Source organism: Theropithecus gelada, chromosome 10, assembly GCF_003255815.1.
Source record: "Theropithecus gelada isolate Dixy chromosome 10, Tgel_1.0, whole genome shotgun sequence".
Classification (NCBI taxonomy): Eukaryota; Metazoa; Chordata; class Mammalia; order Primates; family Cercopithecidae; genus Theropithecus; species Theropithecus gelada.
In genome coordinates this window covers 12,368,351-12,394,785 of record NC_037678.1, presented here as the reverse complement: position 1 = coordinate 12,394,785, position 26,435 = coordinate 12,368,351, and the positions used below count along the sequence as shown (strand labels likewise).

The following is a 26,435-nucleotide window of genomic DNA, read 5'->3' as shown; positions in this document are numbered from 1 at the left end:
AGATGGTGCCACTGCACTCCAGCCTGGGGGACAGAGTGAAGACTCCGCCTCAAAAAAAAAAAAAAAAAAAAAAAAGAAATTCAAAGGATTATTAGAGGCTACCATGAACAACTATATGCCAATAAATTGAAAACCCTAGAAGAAATGGATAAATTCCTAGGCACACACAACCTACCAAGAGTGAACAGTGAAGAAATCCAAAACCTAAATAAACCAATAACAAGTAATGAGATCAAAGCTGTAATGAAAAGTCTCTTGGGAGGCAGGGACGAGTGGATCACCTGAGGTCAGGTGTCAAGACCAGCCTGGCCAACATGGTGAAACCCTGTCTCCACTAAAAATATAAAAAACTAGCTAGGTGTGGTGGCGGTCGCCTGCAGTCCCAGCTACTTGGAAGGCTGAGACAGGAGAATCGCTTGAACCCAGGAGGCATAGGTTGCAGTGAGCTGAGATTGCACCACTGCACTCCAGCCTGGGCGACAGAGCAAGACTCCATCTCAAAAATAAATACATAAATAGGAAGGCTAGTGTGATACAGGATATTCTGTCATGGCCAGAAGTGGAAGTTCATCCCATAAATTTGATAGGCAGCCTCCCCTCCCCTCCCCTCCCCTCCCTCTTCCCCTCCCCTCCCCTCCCTCTTCCCCTCCCCTTCCCCTCCCCTCCCTTTCCCTTCCCCTCACCTCCCTTTCCCTTCCCCTTCTCTTCCCTTCCCCTCCCCTCCCCTCTCCTGTCCTCTCTCTTCTCCTTTCCTTTCCTGTTTTTGGAGTTTTGCTCATGTTGCCCAGGCTGGAGTGCAGTGGCACAATCTTGGCTCACTGCAACCTCTACCTCCAGGTTCAAGCGATTCTCCTGCCTCAGCCTCCCAAGTAGCTGGGATTACAGGCGCCCACCACCACACCCAGCTAATTTTTGGTATTTTTAGTAGAGACAGGGTTTCACCATGTTGGCCAGGCTGGTCTCGAATTCCTTACCTCAGGTGATCCACCTGCCTTGGCCTCCCAAAGTGCTGGGATTATAGGCATGAGCCACCACGCCCAGTTGGGTCAAGATATTTTCTAAATTTCACCGTGATTTCTTTTCTTTTTTAAACCATAGATAATTTACATGTATCTTGCTTAAAATTCAAACATATGGGCTTATTTATAGTTACATTTTTTGCTATTGATTTCTAGCTTAATTGCACTGTAGTTGGAGAACATAGTCTAAATCTTTTCAGGTATCTAAAATTTGTTCGTATTTGCTTTATGTCTCGCATAGGTCAGTGTCTATAATTTTTATATAGGTGTGCTTGAAAAGAATGTGTATTCTGTTAGTTGGTAGAATAACTGTTTTATATATGTTCTGTGGTCTGAATGCTTGTGTCTTCCTAAAATTCTTATGTTAAAATTTAATTCTCAGTGTGACAGGATTAAGAAATGAGGCCATTAGGAGGTGATTCGATCATCAGGGTTCTGCCCTCATGAATGGGATTGGTGCCATTTAAAAAGAGGCTTGCAGGGCACGGTGGCTCACACCTGTAATCCCAGCACTTTGGGAGGCCGAGGCAGGCGGATCACGAGGTCAGGAGTTCGAGACCAGCCTGGGCAACATGGTAAAACCCCATCTGTACTAAAAATACAAAAAATTAGCCGGGCGTGGTGGTGGGCGCCTGTAATCTCAGCTACTCAGGGATTCAAAAAATAAACGAAGCCAGAAGTTGGTTCTTTGGAAAGATTTTTAAAATTGGCAAATCCCTAGCAAAACCAAACAAGAAATAGAAAAAACACAAAGTACCAATTCTTCAGATCCTCCATATATTAAAAAGAAAATAAGATCTGCAGATAAATTTGACAACTTAGATAAAATGGAAAAATCCCTTGAAAACACAACATACCTAAACCGACAGGAGAAGAAAATCTCATAGTCCTATATTTGTTAAAGAAATTGAATCCGGCCGGGCGCGGTGGCTCAAGCCTGTAATCCCAGCACTTTGGGAGGCCGAGACGGGCGGATCACGAGGTTAGGAGATCGAGACCATCCTGGCTAACACGGTGAAACCCCGTCTCTATTAAGAAATACAAAAAACTAGCCGGGCGAGGTGGCGGGCGCCTGTAGTCCCAGCTACTCGGGAGGCTGAGGCCGGAGAATGGCGTGAACCCGGGAGGCGGAGCTTGCAGTGAGCTGAGATCCGGCCACTGCACTCCAGCCTGGGCGACAGAGCGAGACTCCGTCTCAAAAAAAAAAAAAAAAAAGAAATTGAATCCATGTTTTAAAAGGTTCCTACAAATAAACTCCAGGCTCACATGGTTTTACCCATGAATTCTTCCAAACATTTAACAAAGAAAGAATACAGGCTGGACATGTGGCTCATGCCTGTAATCCCAGCACTTTGGGAGGCTGAGGTGGGAGGACTGTTTGAGCCCAGGAGTTCAAGACCAGCCTGGGTAACTTGGTGAGACTCTGTCTCTACAAAAAATTTAAAAAATTAGCCTGGCATGGAGGTGCGTGCCTGTAGTCCCGGCTACTTGAGAGGCTAAGGCTGGAGGATCACTTGAGCCTGGGAAGTTGAGGTTGCAGTGAGCCGTGATCATGCCACTGAAGTCTGGCCTAGATGAGAGAGGGAGACAAGAAAGAAAAAAAGAAGAAAGAAAGAAAGAGAGAGAGAAAGAAAGAGAGAGAGAGAAAAAAAGAGAAAGAAGAGAAAAAGAGAGAAAGATCTTCAACAATTTTCAGAAAATAAGAGAAAGGAATGTTTCTCAAAGCTTTAAGATAGTGAAGGACTTCCTTAAACAAGACACAAAAAGCACACCGTAAAGAAGATGAACAAATCTGACTTCTTTAAAACTAACAACTCATGTTTATCAATAGATACCATTAAAAGAATAAAAAGGCAAAACACTGTGTGTACAGCTGAACGTGTATCACTGACAAAGGGTGTATATTTAGACTACACGTGTACCAAAAAAAATCCTAAAACTCTATAAGAAAAAGATAAACAACTTTATTTTTTAAATAGTCAAGAGAATTCAGCTGATGCTTCACTGAAGGGGATATCCAAATGGTTATTCAATGTATCAAAAAGTACTCAACTTCATTTGCAATCAGGCAAATGCAAAATAAAACCACAATAACATACTACTAGACACCAGACAGAATGACTAAAATTTAAAAACCTAACAGTACCAAGTAACAGAAGATATGAAGTAACAGAAAGTGTCATTCACTGCTGCTTGGAAAACAGATGGGCGGTATTATTTACTAATGTTGAAGACAAGTTACGGCCAAAAATGCAGCCGGTTCACTCTTAGGTATATGTCTACCAGAAATGTATGCACGTATGCACCAGAAAAACTAGAAAAAACCCAAATTTTCATCAGTAGTAGAATGAGTAACTAAAACTGTGATACAGTAGACAATGGAATTCTACTGCAATGAAAATGACAACTGCACACAAAACATATCAATCTCGCCAACAAAATGCTGAACAAAGAAGCCAGATACAAAAACCTTTATCTTGGCCGGGCGCGGTGGCTCATACCTGTAATCCCAGCACTTTGGGAGGCCGAGGCAGGCATATCACGAGGCCAGGAGATCGAGACCATCCTGGCTAACGTGTTGAAACCCCGTCTCTACTAAAATACAAAAAATTAGCCGGGCGTGGTGGCCGGCGCCTGTAGTCCCAGCTACTCAGGAGGCTGAGGCAGGAGAATGGCGTGAACCCGGGAGGTGGAGCTTGCAGTGAGCGGAGATTGTGCCACCATACTCCAACCTGGGCAACAGAGCAAGACTCCGCCTCAAAAAAAAATAAAAAAGCCTTTATCATAAAAGGCAAGATATTGGTTACCCTTCTTTGGGAAGAGGGGACAAAAGGAGGGCTTCCGGGGTGCTGTAATGTCCTATCTCTTGATTCAAGTGGTGGTTACACAGATGTTTGTGATAAATCACTGAGCTGTATATCATTTTCTCTATATGTGTCATATTTTGCTATTTTTGCAAAGTTTAAAGAGAGAAAATAGGTGGAGAGAAATGAAGACACTTGAATATAAGCAGTGCCTGGAGGAAAAAGTAGAGTCAAGAAAGAATTTTTTTTCAAAGAAAAACATAACCCATTGTATAGTGATGGAAAATAACTTAGGTCAGGCCATTATAACAGAAAACTATAGACTGGGAGGCTTAAACAACCTTTATTTCTCACAGTTCTAGAGGCTAGGAAGCCTGCGATCAAGGTGCTGGCTGATTGAGTTCCTGGTGAGGGTTCACTTCCTGGTTTGCAGACGGCTACCTTCCTGTTCTGCCCTCACATGGCAGAGACAGATCATCTCTTTGATGCCTCTTCTTATACGGGCACTAATCCCATTCATGAGGGCTCCACCCTCATGACCTAATCACCCCATAGTGCCCTACCTCCTAACGCCATCACACGAGGAATTGGGGCTTCAACGTATGATTTTGGGGGATACGTTCAATCCATAGCAGAAAATATATAGTAGAAAAGGGGAAAGTCTTATGTAGGAAAGAGGGGAAATAATTGTTCAAATGGTGTCAAGAAGTAAATGACAGGGGATGATGGCCTTGAATGGGGGGACCAGCCTCAGCTAGACACATTGGTGCTGACAACAGGGAATGTGGAGTAAGCAGGGACAGAGGTGTGTGCATGGGGTGGAGCGAATTCTCCTCTGGCTGTTTCTGTTTTCTTAGCGAGTCTATTTTCTCAGCGAGGCAGCAGCAGGGCTATCGGCTGAGAGTAAGCGTGGAGGGGAAGGGGCTGCAGGCTGAGGGGAGGGAGGGAGGCATGCCTTCTGGGAGACTGGGAGAGGGGTGAACACAGAAATGTAGAAAGATGTCAAACCACATCATAGGCTCACTGTGGCTCACGTTGTGATTTCAAAGTGAGAGCAAATAGGGCCGGGCAGGGTGGCTCACGCCTGTAATCCCAGCACTTTGGGAGGCCGAGGTGGGCACATCACCTGAGGTCAGGAGTTCAAGAACAGCCTGGCCAACATGGCGAAACCCTGCCTCTACTACAAAAAAATACAAAAATTAGCTGAGCATAGTGGCGGGCACCTGTAATACCAGCTACTCAGGAGGCTGAGACAGGGAGAATTGCTTGAACCCAGGAGGCGGAGGTTGCAGAGATCACGCCACTGCACTCCAGCCTGGACAACAGAGCAAGATTCCATGTCGGAAAAGAAACAAAAAAAGAAACTGAGAGCAGTCAGCAGAAAGCCATGGTGGAGAACTGGAATCAAGCAGTTCTGGGGTTGATGATGCCAGGACAAAGAAGAGAGAGAGAAGCAAGGAGGCAGGAAGTGTAGGCGAAGGAGTGACAGTGACAGGCCATGGAGTCCACGCTGGGTACAAAGTGAGGCACATGAACGGGATGGGGCTGGGAAAAGCAGCCAAGAGCAATTCACTGTCGATGGGGAGAAGCACTGTGCGTGTGGAGAACTAGAGGGAACGAGCTGGAAAGACGGAATGCAGAGACTGGAAAGTGGGGTGGTTGAAAGTTGTATTTATGGGAGAGCTGCTGTCACTGGCAATGATAAAGGCCAGCGCATGGTCATGCGAACGTGGAGGGGTCAGGAACCAGAGGCAACGCTGAGTCGGGGACTCACATCTTTGAGGATGTTGGGGAGCACCCCAGGCTCGTAGATTCTTATCACCAGGGGTGACAGTAAGCAGTATTGCAGATGACAGAAGATTCAAGGCTGGGAGCAAGGGGGACCCTACCCCACCTCCAGGCCCACTGGGAGAGGGACGGGGAGAGAAAACTCTCAGGGGGCTGTGGGGGAAGCGGGGTCCTTCGAGGACAGCCAGGTGTGGGTCACAGTGAGGAGGTAAAGGGGGGATTCAGGAAGAAAGTGGGGTCCTTCGAGGACAGCCAGGTGTGGGTCACAGTGAGGAGGTAAAGGGGGGATTCAGGAAGAAAGTGGGGTCCTTCGAGGAGAGCCAGGTGTGGGTTACAGTGAGGAGGTAAAGGGGGGATTCAGGAAGAAGGCTGAGGCTCTGGAGGACGCAGGGGTGTGTGTCTCTTCCCTCCCTTCCAGAACCCCAGACTGAAGCCACCTGGCCTCCACTCTGAGAAGCCTCTGCTCTGCCTCTGCTTGGGTGGGAGGGGTCTGCGGCTAATCCTCAGGGGATCTGTGAACCTCTTGAAAGTGGCTGTGTGAGCCTGTTCTCATTCCCTGGGGGCCTCAGGGGGTCCCGGACCAAAAAAATGCCAAGGACCCTCACACTAGAGCGGTACCTGAGTCCCCAGTTTCAAAGCCCAGCACAGGCCCTTCCTGCCCACAAGATCCTCACAGGGCCCCTCCTCTGTCCTCTGGGCCTTTCCTGGTGCCTTGTCTCTGCAGGGCCTTTCCCTCCAGCTGGTGGAGTCTTCTGGACCTCTTCAGGTCCATCTCTACCCCAGCCACCCCAGGGGAGCCTGTCCCACTCCCTCTGGTCAACACACTTGGCCTGCAGCAACCATGGATACATCTAGCCACTCAGCAGATATTTACCGTGCACCCACAGAGAGCCCGGCACAACACCGGGCATCAGGAACGCAGAGGAGACTTGGCCCCAGGCCCTGTCCCTCAGGAGCCCTGCAGTCTGGAGGGGAAAGAGATGTGGAAACAGACCCACGGCAACCTCAGGCAAGAGAGGCTGTGTCTTGGCCACATGGGCGGTGCTGAGGCTCTGAGTGGGAACGGGACAGACCCACAGAACAGGGAGCCGTGTGTCCAGCCAAGGAGTCGGGGAGGAGCATTCGTAGCAGAAGGAGAAGCAAGGGCAAAGAAGCTGTGTCGGGGACAAGGCTGTGTAGGGAACACAAGGTCCCACTCTAACATTATCTCACTGAAGGATGGGGACAGAGCCTCCTTTCCTGGCAGAGACCTGCCGCTTTCCACTCTGCTTGGTGAGGATGGGATGTGGGCAGATTGAATGGATGGAGGAGCTGGCCCCAGAGTACGTGGCCGAGACACAGGGCACTCCACTTATCTGAGGTTCCTGATAAGCAGTTTTATGGCGAAGTCCCAGTCCAGAGAGCCTCCAAAGCCAGCTCCTGGTAGGGAAGCACAGATCACACTTCTGTCATCCTTCCCAGGATGCCTGGGAGGTACAGCCCTGTTTCTGCTGAGATACCAGTGAGAGGCTAGCCAATTTCATCAAATGTCATCTGTTACAAGTCAATGCCAGCCGTAAATGATTAATTTGTACCAGGAACAGAAGTATCTATGCTATCATAATGTACACAGGCATATTACAAGTGACCCTTGGGGGCTCACACGGGGAGAGCCAGGGCCCCCGCACCATAGGTCAGGCAGGAAGGGCCAGGATCAGCCCAGAGCGGTGAAGCTCCACTCAGCTCACCACCCTACAAAGCGGCCCTGACATAAGAAAAATAAACGAGTGGGTTCTGGAGACAGGTGACAGGGTCTGAATAATCACTACACTGACCAGCTATGGAACCTTAAGCAAGTTCCTTAAATTCTGCGAGCCTCTGTTTCCTCATCTGTAATAGGAGGTCAGTAAAGACCCCACCTCGTGGGACTGTCGTGAGGGTAACATGAGTTACTGCTTAGACTAGTGCCAAGCCCAGGCATGCAGGACCCGCTGGGAAACTGCAGATGCTACTGTCACCGTCTGTAGCAGCAGGGTCCAGTCTCTCCGCCCAGCAGCAGCGCTGTGGGACTCTGGCCTTAGGTTATACAACCCAAGAATTCGGAAGCTCCTGATTCCATCCCCCAGGTCCATCCAGAAGCTCAGCCTGGCAGCTCACTGCAACAGCAGCAGCAAAAGAACAACAGAAATTCCTCCACCTGGAGCGGAAGGCCAGCAGCCCACGCTCACTCTAACACGCGTCAAGTACTCAGGACAGTCCAAAGGCCCCCAGGGCAACATAGGAGGATGATCGTTTAGAAGGCAGAACTTCAGCCCCCAGCCAGAGGAAGTCCAGTGCGCCAGGCCTGCTCTCCAAAACTGCAGGGTGTTGAGAGGAGCTGGGAGAACACTGCAATGACCACCCCTGGCCCTGGAAAACCCCAGGACTCTGGCAGTGCCCTGACCCTCCTCCACGGCCTCGACCCCACCCCACCCCATCGCAGCCCTCACTCCAGGTCACGCCCTAGGCCTTGGCATTACCACTTCTGGGACCCTTGGTAACCTCAACCCCTGCATCCCAGTCCCCATCCTCCACCTCCCACTTCCCAGCTCGCTCCTTCAACTGCCCTGAATGCAACAGTCCTCCACCCTCCACCCAGGTGGCACAGAGGGCCTGGCACACAGCAGCCCTCAATGAATACTGTAAAGCTGAATTAATATATCACATTCATTTATTCCACAAACCTGACCTATGCCAGGCACCTGCTGGGGGCTGGGCACACTGTCATGAACCCGACAGACATAGTCCCTCCCCTCACAAGGTCTGCGGCCTACCAGGAAGGCAGGCTCCCCAGTGCAGGGATGGGTGCCATGGGATGCCCAGCAGAAACTCCTAATCCAGCCTGCAGGTCAGGGGAGGGCAAGAAGAAGGGAGGCAGGCAAAGAAAGGGAAGTATTCCAGGCCACAGTAAGAGCCTGGGCAAAGGCCAGGAGCACAAGGTGGCATGAGCTGAGAACACAGAGGCAGACACTTGATCACACAGGGCCCTCCTTAAGCCATTAAGCACCTGATGTGTTAAGAAAACAGGAAGCTGGCCGGGCACGGTGACTCACGCCTCTAATCCCAGCACTTTGGGAGGCCGAGGCGGGCGGATCACGAGGTCAGGAGATCGAGACCATCCTGGCTAACACGGTGAAACCCCGTCTCTACTAAAAATACAAAAAAAATTAGCCGGGCATGGTGGCAGGCGCCTGTGGTCCCAGCTACTCGGGAGGCTGAGGCATGAGAATGGCATGAACCCAGGAGGCAGAGCTTGCAGTGAGCTGAGATCATGCCACTACACTCCAGCCTAGGCAACAGAGTGAGACTCCGTCTCAAAAAAAATAAATAAATCAAAATAAAAGAAAACAGGAAGCCCTTGAGGAGTTAAGCAGGGGAGTGACCAATCAGATTTGCCCTCTGGAAAGAGCGCTGTGACAGCAGCTTGGAAGAGGATTAGAGTCCAGGCCACAGCCAGAGCAGCAGAAGACACGTGCACAACGCTTGTGGCCTAGAGAAGTGAGCCAGCAGCAAGACCGAGGGGGAAAGAACCTCTGGTTTTCCACTGGCACGTGGCTGTCTGCAACACAGGCAACAGTTCCCAGCCTCCCTTGCAGTTAGCTGTGGCCATGTGACCGGTTCTGGCCAATGGGATGTAGGTGGAAGGCAAGCGTGCAACTTCCATGAAGTGTCCCTGAGGAGGGGGAGACTGACCTTCTGCACGTTGCCCTTCCACCCTCCCTCTGGCTGGAAAGGTGGATGTGATGGCTGGATCTGGCACAGCCAGCTGGGATGATGCTATCTGCTGAAATGGAAAGGCTCTGGTGGGAGCAGGTTAGAGAGGAGAAGATAAAAAAGACTCCAGAGCTATGACTGTGAAAATCAATAAATCAATAAAATTTAGAAATAAGACAAACAAGGCCGGGTGCAGTGACTCATGCCTGTAATCCCAGCACTTTGGGAGGCCGAGGCGGGCAGATCACAAGGTCAGGAGTTCAAGACCATCCTGGCTAACATGGTGAAACCCTGTCTCTACTAAAACTACACAAAGTAGCCAGGTGTGGTGGCATGCACCTGTAGTCCCAGCTACTCGGGAGGCTGAGGCAGGAGAATTGCTTGAACCCAGGAGGCGGAAGTTGCAGTGAGCCAAGATCGTGCCACTGTACTCCAGCCTGGGCAACCAAGTGAGACTCCATCTCAAAAAAAAAAAAAAAAACCCTCCAGAGTCAAGTTAGGGATGTCAGGAATTCTGAGAGAAGAGAATGTGCTTAGCTTGAAATTCCACCCAATGCTCCTCAGTCTGTCTAAATACATGGAAATGGCTGGGCACAGTGGCTCAGGCCCGTAATCCCAGCACTTTGGGAGGTCGAGATGGGTGGATCACCTGAGGTCAGGAATTCAAGACCAACCTGGCCAACCTGGTGAAACCCCATCCCTACTAAAAATATAAAAATTAGCCGGGCGTGGTGGCGGGCTGATCCCAGCTACTGGGGAGACTGAGGCAGGAAAATCGCTTGAACCCAGGAGGCAGAGGTTGCAGTGAGCTAAGACCATGCCACTGCACTCCAGCCTGGGCAACAGAGCAAGACTCCGTCTCAAATAAATACATACATACATACATGGAAACAACACAGCAGCACAGACAGAGAAACGGATTGGGAAACAGAAGACATCGATTCTATTTCTTCACTGCTTCCTGTATAATCTAGGACAAATCACTTGTCATCCCAAGCGTGTTTTCTCACATATAAAATGGGATACTGCCTTCCTTGCCCACCTCCATGGGTTAGCAGAGAATGTGCTAACCCAACATACTTAAAAACATCCTGTAAAATTGTAATCCCAGCACTTTGGGAGTCCGAGGCGGCTGGATCACAAGGTCAGGAGATCCAGACCATCCTGGCTAACACGGTGAAACCCCATCTCTACTAAAAATACAAAATATTAGCCGGGCGTGGTGGTGGGCGCCTGTAGTCCCAGCTACTCGGGAGTCTGAGGCAGGAGAATGGCATGAACCCAGGAGGCAGAGCTTGCAGTGAGCCGAGATTGTGCCAGTGCACTCCAGCCTGGGCGACAGAGCCAGACTCCGTCTCAAAAAAAAAAAAAAAAAAAAAAAATCCTGTAAACTATAAAGTACCACCAAATAGCTTAGGTGTAGCTAAGAAGCTGCTGGCAAAGGACTGAATCCCACTGGGATGGAGGTCTGTCCACACTGGGGCTTAAGCTGGCTGAGACAAATCTGGAATCCTGTCAAGGGATTTTACAACTGACAGAACTTGGTGATTCTTGGTGCGTGGAGGTTGGTGGTATCCCCAGGCCCGTGTATCTCAAAAGTGGGGCTGTGCAGCTCTCCAAGGAGTGGACCCACGCCCTGGTCAGCTGTGTCTGCAGTGGGGCTCTGGAGTTGCAAGTGCAAGCCTGCCCCGTCCAGGGTCAGTCCTGATTGAGTCCGGCTGGAGGGCGGTCCGCTCAGCCCCATTTGCACTCAGAATCTGGAATGGCCCGCTGTGTTAAAACTGGTGCCTGGACTGGCCACTGAGCTGCATTTAGCCCAAACAACTGCTATGGGTGCCTCTGCCTCAGGTTCCTTGTGGAGTCAGGCTCTGAATTCTCACCTGATTGGATGGGGCCCTGATACCTGACTTGCTCTTCTGTTGGTGACAGCCCCTGGCCCCCAGCCTGAGACTTTCAGAGACCCCTCCTGCCATGCCGCTTCAGTCAGAATGAGTCCCCAGCTGCTCCCTTCAGTCTCACTCTCACCAAAGCCCTGCATGCACCTGGGATCCAGCCAGAGCCACCTGCCTGCAGGCTCACACCTCCACACCTCTGCATGGCTGGAACGACCTTATCCATTCTGTTCTGCCACAGAGGCTCCTCCTCACTCTTCCAGATGCAGAGTAGCTCTCAATCCCCTCCTTGTGATCCACACTGTTTCCTAGGCTCTCCCTCTGTCAGAGCACCCCTCAAGGAGTGCTATGATGCCTGTTTGCACTGGGCCTCCCCCATCAGACTGTACATTCCTTAAAGACACAGGGCATGTTTGTCATCTCACAGGGCCAGCCAGGACTGGCCTGGAGCCCAGGACTCTGGAGACACTGGAGGTGCTTGGTGCATGCTGAATGGATGGCTGACAGGACAGCCAGATGGATGGGTGAGCGGAAACAGGGATATCTGTCTGAGCCCAACTAGATGCCAGTCTGCCAAGCGCTGCTGGGGCCTGCATTTGGAACCTTGGCTGCTTCTCCCCTTTTCCCAACCAGCTCTGCCATCGGCCCGGTTCCCTCAGCCCTGTCCTGGCTTTCGAGCCTTCCCTTTGGGCCCGGCGGAGTCCCAGCATGCCCCAAGAGGCGACAGCTCTGTTCGGCCCTCTTGAGTAAACCTTGGGCAGCCCCTATGAGAATGGCCATGCCCTTAAAGAGCCAGGGCTAGGCAGGGTGCGATGGCTCACGCCTGTAATCCCAGCACTTTGGGAGGTCACGGTGGGCAGATCACCTGAGGTCAGGAGTTCGAGACCACCCTGGCCAACGTGATGAAACCCAATCTCCACTAAAAATACAAAAATCAGCTGGACGTGGTGGTGAGTGCCTATAATCCCAGCTACTCAGGAGGCTGAGGCAAGAGAATCGCTTGAACCTGGGAGGCAGAAGTTGCAGTGAGCCGAGATCCTACCACTGCACTCCAGCCTGGGCAACAGAGCAAGACTCTCTCAAAAAACAAAAACCAAAAATAAAGAGCCAGGGCTAAAGGTTCTCCCCATGGGCCTTATCTGACGTGGCCCCTGTCAGTCTCCCTGTCCTTCCTCCTTCCCTCTGTCCATATAGGTCAAGCCTCCAGGCTTCCACCCCAGCCTCATGCTGCTGGACACTGACGGGCCAGAAGTGTGGAGTCTTGGAAGCCCTTCCCTCTGGTCTAAGAGTACAGTCTCCCCTCTCTCCCACCCCTCTCCAGACCCCTCAGATAGAGACCCAGAGAAGCTGCTTCTTGGCCAACAAGGCCAACAATCTGAGATGTGGGGCAGTCAAAGGAGAGAAGTATGTTCCCGCTGAGCATCACCCACCGGAATCCACTCTGTGGGCTCCTGGGGTTGACCAGGACACAGTCCCAGGTGCGGTTAGGAGTGTTCTGGAACAGAATCAGCTGCCCTTCCTCCCGAACCCGGTCACTCGAGGTGTAGTCGGCCACAGCCACCTCCTTCACCCGGAATGGGTTAGAGAACAAGTTGGTGACGCCACTGAGGGTATTGACCAGGCGGCCGAAGAACTGCATCTTCTGCGGGGCAGGTGGGGAGGCCCCACCGCCTTCCCCCTCAGTCTGAAAGAAAACAAGGCCTCTGGTCAGCCAGGCGCGGTCTCCCATGCCAACCTCACCCAGTGTAGCGGTTTCCTGCACAGACACCCAGATCGCTCCCCACCAGCCTTGTCCCCAGATCCTGGGCCTAGAGGGACCTGAAAAGGAGGGGAACGAAAGAGAAACAACACTGAATGGGAGGTAATAGTGACAAAACCCTCAGGCCAGGCTGGGGACCTAGAAGGCTGTCCCCTTGTGCTGCCACTGTGCACAAGTGACCTTAACTGCCTGCTTCCTGACCCAGTGTCCCAGCAGAGACTCAGTTTCCTCACCTGTAGTGTGTGATACTGACCCAAGGAGACAGCACATGTGAACATATACTATAGGCAGTAATGCCCTCGGCAAATGGAGGGTTCTCACTATATAACTTCTATAGAGAAACTTTCAGCCCTCAAAGAGGCCAACAGGGACCAGGCACAGTGGCTCACGCCTGTAATCCCAGCACTTTGGGAGGCTGAGGCAGGCGGATCATTTGAGGTCAGGAGTTTGAGACCAGCCTGGCTGGTGAAGCCCCGCTTCTACTAAAAATACAAAAATTAGCCAGACGTGATGGCAGGCGCCTGTAGTCCCAGCTGCTCGGAAGGCTGAGGCAGGAGAATTGCTTGAACCTGGGAGGCAGAGGTTGCAGTGAGCTGAGATTGCGCCACTGCACTCCAGCCTGGGCGATAGGGTGAGACTCTGTCTCAAAAAAAAAAAAAAGAAATATAAAAAAAAAAAGCCAGCATGGATCATTTCACTTCCGCAAGCAAAATCAGCGTCCCCCCTCCTAGACACCAAAAGGTGACCAGCATCATGTCACACTCTATCGGAGCAAGGGGATCATCAGCATCGGTCTAAATCCTTTGTTTCCTGCTACCACAGGTTTCTCAAAGAACTCCGAGAGGCAGCACACAAAAGCAAGCTCCTTGGAAATGAACGCACTGCGCCTTCTGCGGCGGCAGGTCGGGGAGCCCTGCAGAAGATGCCATTGAAGACTCAGGAGCAGCAGTGTCTGGGTGGTAACTTTATGTTGTATACTCAGAGTCATAGTTTCTGCCACGGAAATTGACCCCAGTGTTGATGATGAAATTAGATACCTTGTTATTTCCTAGGTTCCCAGAAAATACACTGCCTTCCTAAGGTACTGTCACCGAAGCCAGGCGCCAATCAGACGGACGCTGCCCTCTGCCTCTCTGCCAAGATGTTACCAGACAAAAGACACTAAGGACACAGTATGGGTGCCCTGGGGGAGAGAGGACATCTGAGTGAACACTGGGTCACAGCCACATTCTTCCCTGGCCTATGTGCTGAGCACAGGATCAACCCTGGGGACAGAAGGAAGACAAAAGCAAGGGGTCCACTAAGAGGCACACGAAAAGGAAAAAAGATCAGTAAGAATAATTATACTGCCAGGCACGGTGGCTCACGCCTGTAATCCCAGCACTTTGGGAGGCCGACTCAGGAGGATCATCTGAGGTCAGGAGTTTGAGACCAGCCTGACCAACATGGAGAAACCTTGTCTCTACTAAAAATACAAAAAATTAGCCAGGCATGGTGGTGCATGCCTGTAATCCCAGCTACTCAGGAGGCTGAGGCAGGAGAATCACTTGAACCTGGGAGGCGGAGGGTGCGGTGAGCCAAGATCGTACCATTGCACTCCAGCCTGGGCAACAAGAGCGAAAGTCCGTCTCAAAATAAAATAAAATAAAATAAAATAAAATAAAATAAAATAATAAAAGATTATAACAACTCAAGAAAAGTTCGCAGTGTCCTGTCACAAGGCTCAGTGACATCTCTCAATAATGTCTATCTGGAATGTTCTTCCTCTCCTTTTCTGTCTGAGAAAGCCCTGATCCTTCTTCAAATCCAAGCTTGGTTCTCATGGTTCTCACCTCCTTCTTAAAAATGTTTTTGTTGGCCAGGCGTGGTGGCTCAAGCCTGTAATCCCAGCACTTTGGGAGGCCGAGACGGGTGGATCACGAGGTCAGGAGATCAAGACCATCCTGGCTAACACGGTGAAACCCCGTCTCTACTAAAAAAATACAAAAAACTAGCCGGGCGTGGTGGCGGGCGCCTGTAGTCCCAGCTACTTGGGAGGCTGAGGCAGGAGAATGGCGGGAACCCGGAAGGCGGAGCTTGCCGTGAGCTGAGATCCGGCCACTGCACTCCAGCCTGGGCGACAGAGCAAGACTTCATCTCAAAAAAAAAAAAAAAAGTTTTTGTTGTTGTTCTGAAACAGGGTCTGGCTCTGTTGCCCAGGCTGGAGTACAGTGGCTCAATCATGGCTCACTGCAGCCTCTACCTCCTTCCACCTCAGCCTCCTGGGTAGCTAGGACTACAGGTGTGTACCAACCACCATGCCTAGGTAATTTCTTCAAAAAAAATTTTATAGAGGCTAGGCATGGTGGCTCATGCCTGTAATCCCAGCACTTTGGGAGGCTGAGGCGGGCGGATCACTTGAGGTCAGGAATTTGAGAGCAGCCTGACCAACATGGTGAAACTCCGTCTCTACTAAAAATGCAAAAAAATTAGCTGGGCATGGTGGTGGACACCTATAATCCCAGCTACTTGGGAGGCTGAGGCAGGAGAATCGCTTGAGCCCAGGAGGTGGAGGTTGGAGTGAGCTGAGATAGCACACTGCACTCCAACCTGGGTGACAGAGTGAAGACTCTGTCTCAGAAAAAAAAAAAAAAAAAAATTTTATAAAGACAGGGTCTCACCATGTTGCTCACACTGGTCTTGAATGCCCGGGTTCAAGCAATCTGCCTGCCTCGGCCTCTCAGAGTGTTGGGATTACGGGTGTGAGTCACCGTGCCTGGCCTAAAATGTTCTTGATACACCATCGCCAGACGCCAGGTTCTCTCTCCTTGCTCTGGGCTCTCCCTCACTTTAATCACATCTGTACTATCACACCCCAGCACGTTACAACTGCCCCTCCTGCCAGACCGTAAGCTTCGTCATCCTTCTACCAAACACTCCGGTGCATCTTTCTGGCACCATCCTGAAAGCTTTCTGTACATTAATCATTTTGTCTGCACAACCACTCTATGAACTGGTTACTATTATTATCCTCATTTTACATACGAGAACACCAAAGAACGGAGGGGTAAACTCACGGGCCCAGGGTCACCCAGCTAGTGGGTGGAGCAGTGAAAGCTGGCGCCCAGCTGGGCTGGCCCAGAGTCTAAGTTTCTCAAAGGCAGCTGCTCGTCTTTTCATCTCCGTCCACAAGCTTGGCTCACAGAAAGTTTGTCAAAACAAAAATTTAACCGAGTAAATATTATGCATAGAAAAAACAAAGACTGATAGAAAACAAACCAAGATAGACTGACAGAAAACATGCCATTGAATAGATGAGGGTGCTGGGTTTATAGGCTTTTTTTTTTTTTCCTTTTCCTTATTTTCCAGATGCTATGTAAAGCGATTATAGTTTTCAAAGGAAGTAACAGTGTAGGCTGAGCCTCTGGGGGCTGCAGCCGGGAAGATGGGGACCCATGGGGGTCAGGCCTGGCCTGGAAGAGCGGCAGAGAGGCTCCCCCGAGGATGGGCCTGCAGAGACCTGGAGGGGTGCTCCCAGGAAAGGCAGAGTCAAGAGCATCCAGCACCCATGAGCCTCAGGTTAAGGGAGAAAGCCAACAGGGGTGCAGTGAAATCAAAGAAAGATTCCGCACCCCCAGAGAGCCTCCTTCCTCAATGCCCCAGCCTGCGTCCCCACCACCAGGGCCTGGGGCTGGGGGATGCCTCCCACACACCCACAGCAGTGTGTGGCCACAGAAAGGACAGGCCTGGCTGGCATCCAGCCTTCAGGGTTGGCGGGAGGATGAGATGACGCAATGGAGGGAAGGTGTCTGGGACACAGGCCGACCGTGGGCACACAAACAGTGGCCATTGTTATCACTAGGTGGAAGAAAGGAAATGACAGCCACGGGGCCACATCCTGGAACACTCACGGCATCGCCAACCAGGAAGGCGGCCAGCAGGGAGAAAGTGTTCACACGTGCTTCCTTCTGTCCCCGCCACCCGGACCCCAGAGCCCAGGCTCTTCCCAGCACAGCTGCAAGAGGAGGATGCTGGGTGAGGGCCCCCCGAGTCATGCCTCACTTCGTCTCTCCCCCTGGCTTCTCACAGCCTCCTACCCTTGACCTTCCCGTGGGGTAGACAATCACTTTTTCCTACTGATGACCGGCCCCTCCTGCTCCTCACCTGGGCTTCTCCCTGCACCCCCAGGATGCCCGGGTCACCTGACACAGACCCCACCTCGGCTGCGTCACACAGCTCTCCCAAACACCACAAGCAGAAAGACAAAGACCCAAGACCTTTGGTGGTGGGGGTTGACAGTGACAATTCTGCCTGTCCAAGCCAGGCAATTTCCAGGTACCAATTTTGGTCCCCCCCTCAAGGGAAGTCAGATATTTCTGGCCTTTTTCCTTATCTCTGCTCACCCATCCCCTGTCAACACCAAGCTCGCCTGCTGGGTTCATTCAGGGAAGACTGACAGAGTGTGTGCTGGTGTGAGGCTCCCCTGGAGGAGCTGAAGGGCGGGAGGAACAAGTATTATTATCCCATCTCAGAGATCAAGAAACTGAGGCCCAGAGAGGCCCCCAATTGTACATGTTCAAAGGGCAAATCAAGGTAGGGCACAGTGGCTCACGTCTGTAATCCCAGCACTTTGGGAGGCTGAGGCAGGCGGATCACTTGAGTCCAGGAGTTTGAGATTGGCCTGGGCCACATGGCGAGACCCTGTCTCTACAAAATATAAAATAAAATTAGCTGGGCATGGTGGTGGGCACCTGTGGTCCCAGCTACTCGGGAGGCTAAGGCGAGAGGATCACTTGAGCCCAGGAGGTCGAGACTACAGTGAGCCAAGATTGTACCACTGCACTCCAGCCTGGGCAACAGAGCAAGACCTTGTCTCAAAAACAAAACAAAACAAAGGACAAATTAAAGCTGATGTCCACCAAAAAAGAAAAACAAACAAAGAAACAAAAAACTTTGAATGGGAACAGAGGGAGATTAGAGGCAATGGGAGAATCTCTGATGAGTTCCCTGGAAGTGACTACCTGGGTTCATAAAACAAATAGTCACTGTAGAGACCCAAGCCCAGTCCCTGTTTCGCTGAGTGCACAGTCCCCTGGGGGAAGGACCGCTACAGGAGATGACTTTTGAGCTGAATTTTCCAGGAAGAATAGGAGTTTGCCAGCGGGAGAAATGGCGAGAGGCCTTCACAGTGGATGAAGCAGATCAGAACACGGGGGAAGACAGAGATCGGGGGCTTGCTTGGCCCACCCACGAACAGTGAGTATTTTCATGGGGACTGGATGGCTGGAGAGGGGAACGTGCCGAGAGGAGGGGCCGCGGTTAGTGCTGTGATCAGTGTGAATACAGGTCACCCGGAGTCACTTGTCCAGCGGGTGCTATGTCAGTCATGCCCCTAGTCATGCCCAGGGAAGCTCCTCTTACGATGAGGAGCCAAGCCCCGGAAGAGGTGCAGTAGAGGACAGGGACCAAGAGGGTCGCTCACAGCGGGTGGTGAGGGAGAAGTCAGTCCCAAAAATCTGGTTCCTCCTCAGCCAAGAATTCCCTGAAGGACCCTGGGCAGGTCTCAGGCACGAGGGGAGCGGTCCCTGCCCTCTGGTGGTTGCTGTCTTCTGCAGCCGCCAGGCCTGGGCAGTCCCCTCTCCTCCCCTTTGGAAGGTCTGTGTGAAAACTGCTTTTCTGGAGGGAAAGGGGCTTGCGCTTGCGTCCTCCCTGGAAGGCTCTCTCCCGTTCCTGCTGGAGCCCCTGCTCATCCTTTAAGGCCCAGTTGCCCGCTCTGAATGCTCAGAGCACCAGAGCTCCCTTCCAGCCTGCATGGTACCTGACCCAGCCTGACACCCCTCCATGCCCACTGTACGATGCAAATCCCGCTGCAGGTCTCCCTGCTGACCCTGGCCAGTGGCGCCCCATGACCTCCCAGGGAAAGCCCAGACTCCAGTATCCATGAGAGCTGGCCCAACTCACCCCTCCAGCTCATCCCTCACCTCTACTCCAGCCACGCCGCACCATCGATCCTCCCAGAACACGTCAAACTCACGTCTCAGTGCACTGGGGGATACCGCACATACGCTCCATCGGCTTAGTCCGTCCTCCCCGCTTTCTTAACCTGAGTGTGTGCTCCATAAAGGACAAATGAATAAATCTGTTCTTGTCCATGAAAATTCAGCTCAGGTGCCATCTCCTCTGAAAATTCATACCTGCCCCTCTGCCCTGCAGCCTGGTGTGCCTGACCCTTCTCCCCAGCACCCCACACCACCCAGGGCCCAGCCCACAGGAACATACACCATGTGAGAATGGGGGTGCATCTGTTGGCTTGGGCTGCTTTGATTTGTTTCCCTAAGCACCTAGCATGATGTTCCCCACAGTGGGTGTTTAATAAATGTTTGGTGAATGAATGAATGAGAATGAATGAAGGACCCAATTACAAGCCCACGGGGCCAGCACCTCTGAAGCCCCTGGACACACTTTATTCCCTTGAAGGTGATAACAAGGATCACACACTGTTCCCACCCACTCTGAGCTGCCAGGCTCCTCTCCACAATGGATATGGAAATATCGTGCTCAAATCCCACCAGTGGCTACAGGCCCCCAAGGGGTTCGCTCCTCCACTGGGAGAACCTGTATCCAGCACCTGCACTGCTTCAGGAGTGGCCCTAAGTGATCGGACTAATCCCTCCCCAGGCTTCAGTCTGGAAAGTTCAGCTTTATATATAGTCAGGGTGCTTAGGCTGAGCTCACTCCTAGTGCAAGCAGGAAAGGCTCCAAGCCTTCTGCTTCCTTCTTGACTAAGCTGAGAGCAAAGGAGCCGGACAGCTGCCCGAGAGGTGCGTGACAGGAACCCACAGGCAGCAGGCCAGGAAGCAGACCTCACGGCTTGGCCACGTGGGGGATTCCGGGAGCACACACACAACTGTCCAAGGTGGAAATCAGGCCTCACGAGCCCCAGCTGCTGACGACAGGATGTCCCATGATTGGAACAACTGCTGGATGGTCCTGGCAGCAGAACCTGGCAGCAGTGACACCCTCCGGAGCACCCTCCTCCCACCCAGTCAAGACAGAGCAGGCCGAAAACTCAGGGTCTGCTCAGAGTGCCAAGCTGCCCTGACTTCCTTCCTGCAGCTCCCACCATCTGTGCCACCCGGCACGTGGGCATGCCATCACACACTAGCCTCTGGCCTCTCACAAGACCACCATGCTTCATGGTTGGCAAAGGGTTTCACGCTTGTTATCTACCTCCAAGCTCACAAAGAAACAGGGAAGGTGCAGCCGGGTGCACACCTGTAATCCCAACAATTTGGGAGGGCGAGACGGGCAGATCACCTGAGGTCAGGAGTTCAAGACCAGCCTGGCCAATGCGGTGAGAAAGAAACCCCGTCTCTACTAAAAATACAAAAAAAAAAAAAAAAAATTAGCCTGGCGTGGTGATGGGTGCCTATAATCACAGCTATTTGGGAGGCTGAAACAGAAGAATCCTTGAACCTGAGAGGCAGAGGCTGCAGTGAGCCAAGATCACGCCACTGCACTAAAGCTTAGATGACAGAGTGAGACTCCATCTCAAAAAAAGAGAAAAAAAGAAACAAGGAAGGTGCGATCATTCTCCCTGTTTGGCATGTGGGGAAATCGAGGCCCCGAGAGAGGAAATGGGGTGGCAGGTGGCGGGGGCCGGGTGCCTGCCTGTGTCCTCCGACTCTTGAACAGCACTAGGCAAAGGGCTGGCCACACACCAGGTGCTCAATCCGTGGGTGGGAAAACACTAAAGGAACACACGGGTCATGTCCGCTCCCATCTGAGCCTCTGGACATCCAAGGCAGCCTCCCAGCAAATATCCCCGCAAATGTTCCCTCTGACCCCAGCTCACTCCAACCTCTTCCCTCAGTTAGTGGCGAGTGGAAAAGGGCTTGATCCCATCCCCTCACACCCCATCAGCACTGGTTGCCCAGCACCCACAGGGCACCAGATGTTGCCCAGCACCCACAGGGCACTAGATGCCTCAGCACTGGTTCAGGTGAATTGCCACTTTTTTTTTTTCTGAGACGGAGTTTCGCTCTTGTTGCCCAAGTTGGAGTGCAATGGCACGATCCTGGCTCAGTGCAACCTCTGCCTCCCGGGTTCAAGCAATTCTCCTGCCTCAGCCTCCAGAGTAGCTGGGATTATAGGCGTGCGCCACCATGCCTGGCTAATTTTTTTGTATTTTTAGTAGAAACAGAGTTTCACCATGTTAACCAGGCTGGTCTTGAACTCTTGACCTCAGGTGATCCACCCACCTCCACCTCCCAAAGTGCTGGGATTACAGGTGTGAGCCACTGCACCCGGCCGAATTGCTACATTTAACCCTCCAAACACCTGTAAGAAAAGGTCCAGGTCTCTCCACATTACACAGGAAACTGGGACACAGGTTACACAATCTGCCAGGATCTGAACCCAATTAGCCGGAATCCGGAGCATCAGGCTCTTAATCCTCAAACTGCCTTCAGGAGAAAGCTGAAAGAAAGTGGCTGAGCGAGGCTTGCTCTACAGGCTCTTGGATTCCAAAAGGCTTGTCTCAAATGCACTGCTGCTCACGTGAGCCAGAGCAAAGTGTCCTCTCACAAAAGGAAAAAGCATCTCTTTCATTCACTCAGCTTGGCTGCACCACAGCTGGGAGCAAACTGCCCCAAAACTGTCACTGGAGCTCCCAAGCACATGAGACAGGGGTGACTTTAAGAGATCTTTGGGCTGGTGGCACGGTACAGTGTGGCCCATGTTATGACTCACTCCACAAATATTTACTGAGATGGATTGTGGCAGGCATTGTTCTAACCGCTGAGGATACAACCGTAAACAAAACAGACTGGTCTGGCACGGTAGTTCACTCCTATAATCCCAGCACTTTAGGAGGCTGAGGAAGGAGGATCACTTAAGCTCAAGACTTTGAGACCAGTCTGGGTAATAGAGCGAGACCTCATCTCTACAAAAATTTAAAAATTACCCAGGCATGGTGTCTCTCATGCCTGTAAGTCCCAGCTACTAAGGTGGCCGAGGTGGAAGGACTGCTTAAGTCCAGGAGGTCGAGGCTACAGTGAGCTGTGATTGTGTCACTGCAATCCAGCCTGGGCGACAGCGAGACCCTGTCTTAAAACAGAACACGGCCAGGTGTAGTGGCTCACATCTGTAATCCCAGAAGTTTGGGAGGCTGAGGAGGGTGGATCACTTGAGGTCAGGAGTTCAAGACCAGCCTGGCCAACATAGTGAAACCCCATCTCTACCAAAAAAACACAAAAATTAGCTGGGTGTGGTGGCGTGCGCCTGTAATTCCAGCTTCCTGGGAGACTGAGGTGGGAGAATCACTTGAACCCAGGAGGCAGAGGCTGCAGTGAGCCGAGATCACACCACTGCACTCCAGCCTGGGTGACAGAGTGAGACTCTGTCTCAAAACCAAAACAAACAATCAACCAAAAACCCCCCACAAAATCCCTGACATCCTGGAACTTATATTTTAGACAGAGCTACTAATAATAAAGAAGATTAACAGGTAAAATATATACAAAGGTTTTAGATGCCAATTAACTACTGAAGAGAAAAAACAGAGAATGGCGATAGGAAGTGCTGAGGTGGAGAGTGAAATTTTAGATAGGGCGAGGAGGGAAGTCTTCACCAAGAAATTGATCTTAAATCAATACCTCATGGAGAGAGATGAAAGTCATATGAATATCTAGCCAAAGAGAGCACATGCAAAAGGCCTAGGGCTGGAACATGTTTAGCAAGTTCCAGGAAAAGCAAGGAAGCCAGTGAGATCAGAGAAGCAACAGGGGGCCAGGCTTGTGCCATGAGAGGAGAGGCCACTGAAAGAGACAACATTTTAACAAGATCGCTCTGGCTGGGTGTGGGGTAAGAAACAGAGAGGCATCAAGGATAATCTCACAGCTTTGACCTGAGCAACTGAATGAATAATACTCCCATTTCCTAAGATGAGAAAGACAGTGGGAGGGACAGGTTTTGGTGAAGGGTAGGGTCAGGGATGGAGAGCAGAACTAACAGGAGCTCAATTCTAAACTCCAAGTTTGAGGCCTGGCATGGTGGCTCACTCCTGTAATCCCAGGACTTTGGGAGCCCAAGGCAGGCGGATCACTTAAGGTCAGGAGTTCGAGACCAGCCTGCCAACATGGTGAAACCCTGTCTCTACAAAAATACAAAAATTAGTTGGGCATGATGATGGCGCATGCTTGTAATCCCATCTACTCAGGAGGCTGAGGCAGGAGAATCAGCAGATGGGAGTTGCAGTGAGCCGAGATCGCGCCATTGCATTCCAGCCTGGGTGACAGAGATTTTGTCTCAAAAAAATAAAAAATAATAAAAATAAATAAATAAATACTTCAAGTTTGAAAAGCCTAAGTTTGAGGTGCTGAGTAAGCAACTAGATATTCGAGTCTGTCATTCCACGGAAAGGTCTGGACTGGACTGGGGATATAAATTTGCGGGTTGACAGAATAGAGATGGCACTTAAAGAAATAAGACTGGATGAGATCACCATCCGAAAATGAGAAGAGACATTTAAGACATGACTCTATCAAAATCCACTGTGAAAGACACAGAACATATTCTCCCAGGGAGCCACCCTCTACAAAGTGAAGCTTGTAACACACTCTTCACTACGGCCCCTTACCTGTTGCCTACCTACTTCCCCCAACACACACCCAACAGATGTGTGCAGACACACACACACACACACACACACACACAGTATTTAAATTTCTCCTTTCTGTATCTCTTAGTGATGTCAATCTGCTGAGTAAGAGGGAAACTCCCTTTGGGGGAGTCTGTCATGTAACAAGAAAGCAACCCATGGAAGGGAGAAAAAGTGTCCTAAGCACTGAGACAACAGTGGCAAAAACCTTACACATCAGGGCAACCACACAGTCTCTGGTGTCAGATTCCAGCTTCAACCTCATCGGTGTGATCTCAAGCAACTCATTCGCCCTCTTTTTCTCATGTGAAGTGAGAATATCATTGGCTACACCAAGGGTAGCCTAGAACATCAGACAGTTCATAAAATATTTGTTAGATAAATGATGACTGAATGAACGGTGAAGAGAACATACACAGAAGAGCCTGACTCACAAGGGGTGATCAACAAACATTGCCAAATGATACAATGAAAGACAAGGGACCTTCTGCTCATCCTTCTCTCCTTGTCTTCTCTATCCTTTTCCCTTTCCATTCCTTTCAACCCTGCCTACGACACAACAGTAAAGTCATGTATTTGTACAGAGCCATACTGGTTATAAAGCTTTACCTTCTACATTTTCTCATTCAAATTTTGAAACTAATGGCAGCCTTATGAGGGCAGGAAGTACAATCCCCCGTCACAGATGAGGAAACTGAGACTTGGACAGGCTAAACTCCAGGCAGAGACTGTAACAAAAGCAATGCATTCAAAAACAATGCATTCGGCCCAAGGGTGGAGCCTCAACGTTGCCAAACCAAACCTGCCTGACATCCTGTTGGGCGGGTAAGAGGCAGGTGAGGGAAAGACCCAGNCCAAACCTGCCTGACATCCTGTTGGGCGGGTAAGAGGCAGGTGAGGGAAAGACCCAGAAGCTAGGGGGAGGTATATGTTGGGGTCATGTGGGTAGCCCATTAAAAATATGGCCACAGGTCCCCTTGCCCTGTGCCTTCCCTGTCCCACACCCACGGGCTTGCTCCTGGTCCAGTCCCATGATCACCCGGGTCACATGCTCCCTGTCACCAGCTTCCAAGTCATCTGTGGGAGCAGGAGGTGGACACAGGATTGGGGGTGGGAGACTCTGGGGTGGCCAGGTTGAGGGGAAGGAGGGAGCATGTCGGGGGCAGGTCTGCAGGCACGCGAGAGAGGAAAGGCAGGGAGGAAAGGCAGGAGAAGCAGGGAGTGAGAAATGGGTAGATGCACCACGAAAGGTGGAGACCGAGGTGAAGCGGGGAATCAAGTGAAGTGGGGAGCACTTCGAGGAGCACAGAAAGGAAAATGAGGACGGCCAATGGGGCCTAAAGAGGCACTGAGAGTCGGGGAAAGAGGAGAGATGGAATGACTCGGGAAGTTAGGAATATCGAGGGAGACACACGGAGGAGACTGGAGTACAGGGGAGGAACTCAGGGTCGAAGCTGGGGTCCCTGGAGTCCACAAGTTCGAGATGAGACACGGGCGGTCTCGGGATGGGAGTTGGGGACGCTGGGGGATGAAAAGATGGAAGGTGGGGGCACTCAGGGAGTCACATAAGGGTCAATGTAGGACATGCCTCAGAATCGGAGACACGAGGAAGATCCACAGGGGGTCCGGCGGAGATGTAGCAGTCCGTGGCGCGGAGGAAGTTAGGGAAGGTACCCCAGGCCCCGCCCACCTGCGAGGTCACTCACCTCGGCTTACTCAGCACTTCTACTTCCTCCCACTTCCGCAAACAAACCGGCCTCGGGCCACGTGATGGCCTGACCACCGCTCTCCACCAATCACTGGTGGCCCTGCCCCAGGCCTCCTCTAGGCTCCGCCCCCACGCCCGAGGACGGCGGGAGGCGGGGGTCCGCCTTTTTTTTAACTGCCCAATGGAAGCGGCTCCCTTAGCCGAGGGAGGACGAGCTTTCGGCGGGAGCCAATCCTCGGCGGCGAGACGCGGCCATGTCTGTGCGGGGCGGAAGGTACACGTGACGGCCCCTTGGCAGTCAAGTTGATGAGGGCCAGGAGTCTCACCCTAGTCCGCTCTCCGCCTCCTAAAGCGGCCAGAGCCTGGAGTCTGAAGTTACTGTTAATGATTGCTCGTAAAGATAAAAATAAAGGCAACAGAGGCATAGGGCATAACAAGGAGGAACCTGTTTTGATTTTTGCCAGGTAGCCTCAAGCCAGGGTTGGCAGATGTAGCATATAAAAAATATGGGATGTTCAGGTACATTTGAATTTCAGCTAAACGGCCAATACTTTTTTTTCCGATAGAACAAAAATTGAGCATGGCTTTTTTATTTTTCACAACTAAGGCCAAACTCCCTAGGGGAATTACCACATATGTCTTTTTTTTTTTTTTTTTGAGACAGAGTCTCGCTGTGTCTTCCAGGTTGGACTGCAGTGGCACGATCTCGGCTCACTGCAACCTCAGCCTCCCGGATTCAAGCAGTTCTCCTGCCTCAGCCTCCCGCGTAGCTGGGATTACAGGCGCCCGTCACTATGCCCAGCTAATTTTTTGTATTTTTAGTAGAGAAGGGGTTTCACCATGTTGCCCAGGCTGGTCTCGAACTCCTGATCTCAAGTGATCCGCCCACCTCATTCTCCCAAAGTGCTGGGATTACAGGCGTGAACCACCACCCCCGGCTCCTAAATTTTTAACGTAAGTAAAACATACTAAGCTAAGTATCGTGGTAAAAATGTATGCATTGTTGTCTGGTAACACGCCCTGAGCCAGTCTCAGGAAATACCTTAGCACTTTCAGTAGGAACTTGGACAAATGATCTCTGTGAACCTCAGACC

At 51.3% G+C, this 26,435-nt stretch overlaps 1 protein-coding gene across 6 annotated transcripts in view; it reads right to left on the bottom strand.

Annotated features, from left to right (window-relative positions):
- The window catches only part of PLA2G6 (phospholipase A2 group VI), a 72,497-nt gene extending 46,980 nt beyond the window's left edge, over positions 1-25,517 (bottom strand). For 2 of the 6 annotated variants that reach the window (XM_025398072.1, XM_025398074.1), the window contains exons 1-2: positions 25,340-25,465; positions 12,666-12,919 (exon numbers count right to left, since the gene is read on the bottom strand). Coding sequence is in view for 4 of the 6 variants with exons in the window: in XM_025398068.1 (XP_025253853.1) it covers positions 12,666-12,919; positions 23,842-23,898 (311 nt within the window). In the remaining 2 variants the exon portion in view is untranslated. Of the gene's footprint in view, positions 1-12,665; positions 12,920-23,841; positions 23,916-25,221 lie in introns of those variants that run through there. The other 4 variants (XM_025398069.1, XM_025398071.1, XM_025398070.1 and 1 more) reach the window with 3 other exon arrangements.
- Positions 25,518-26,435: the final 918 nt, after the last annotated feature.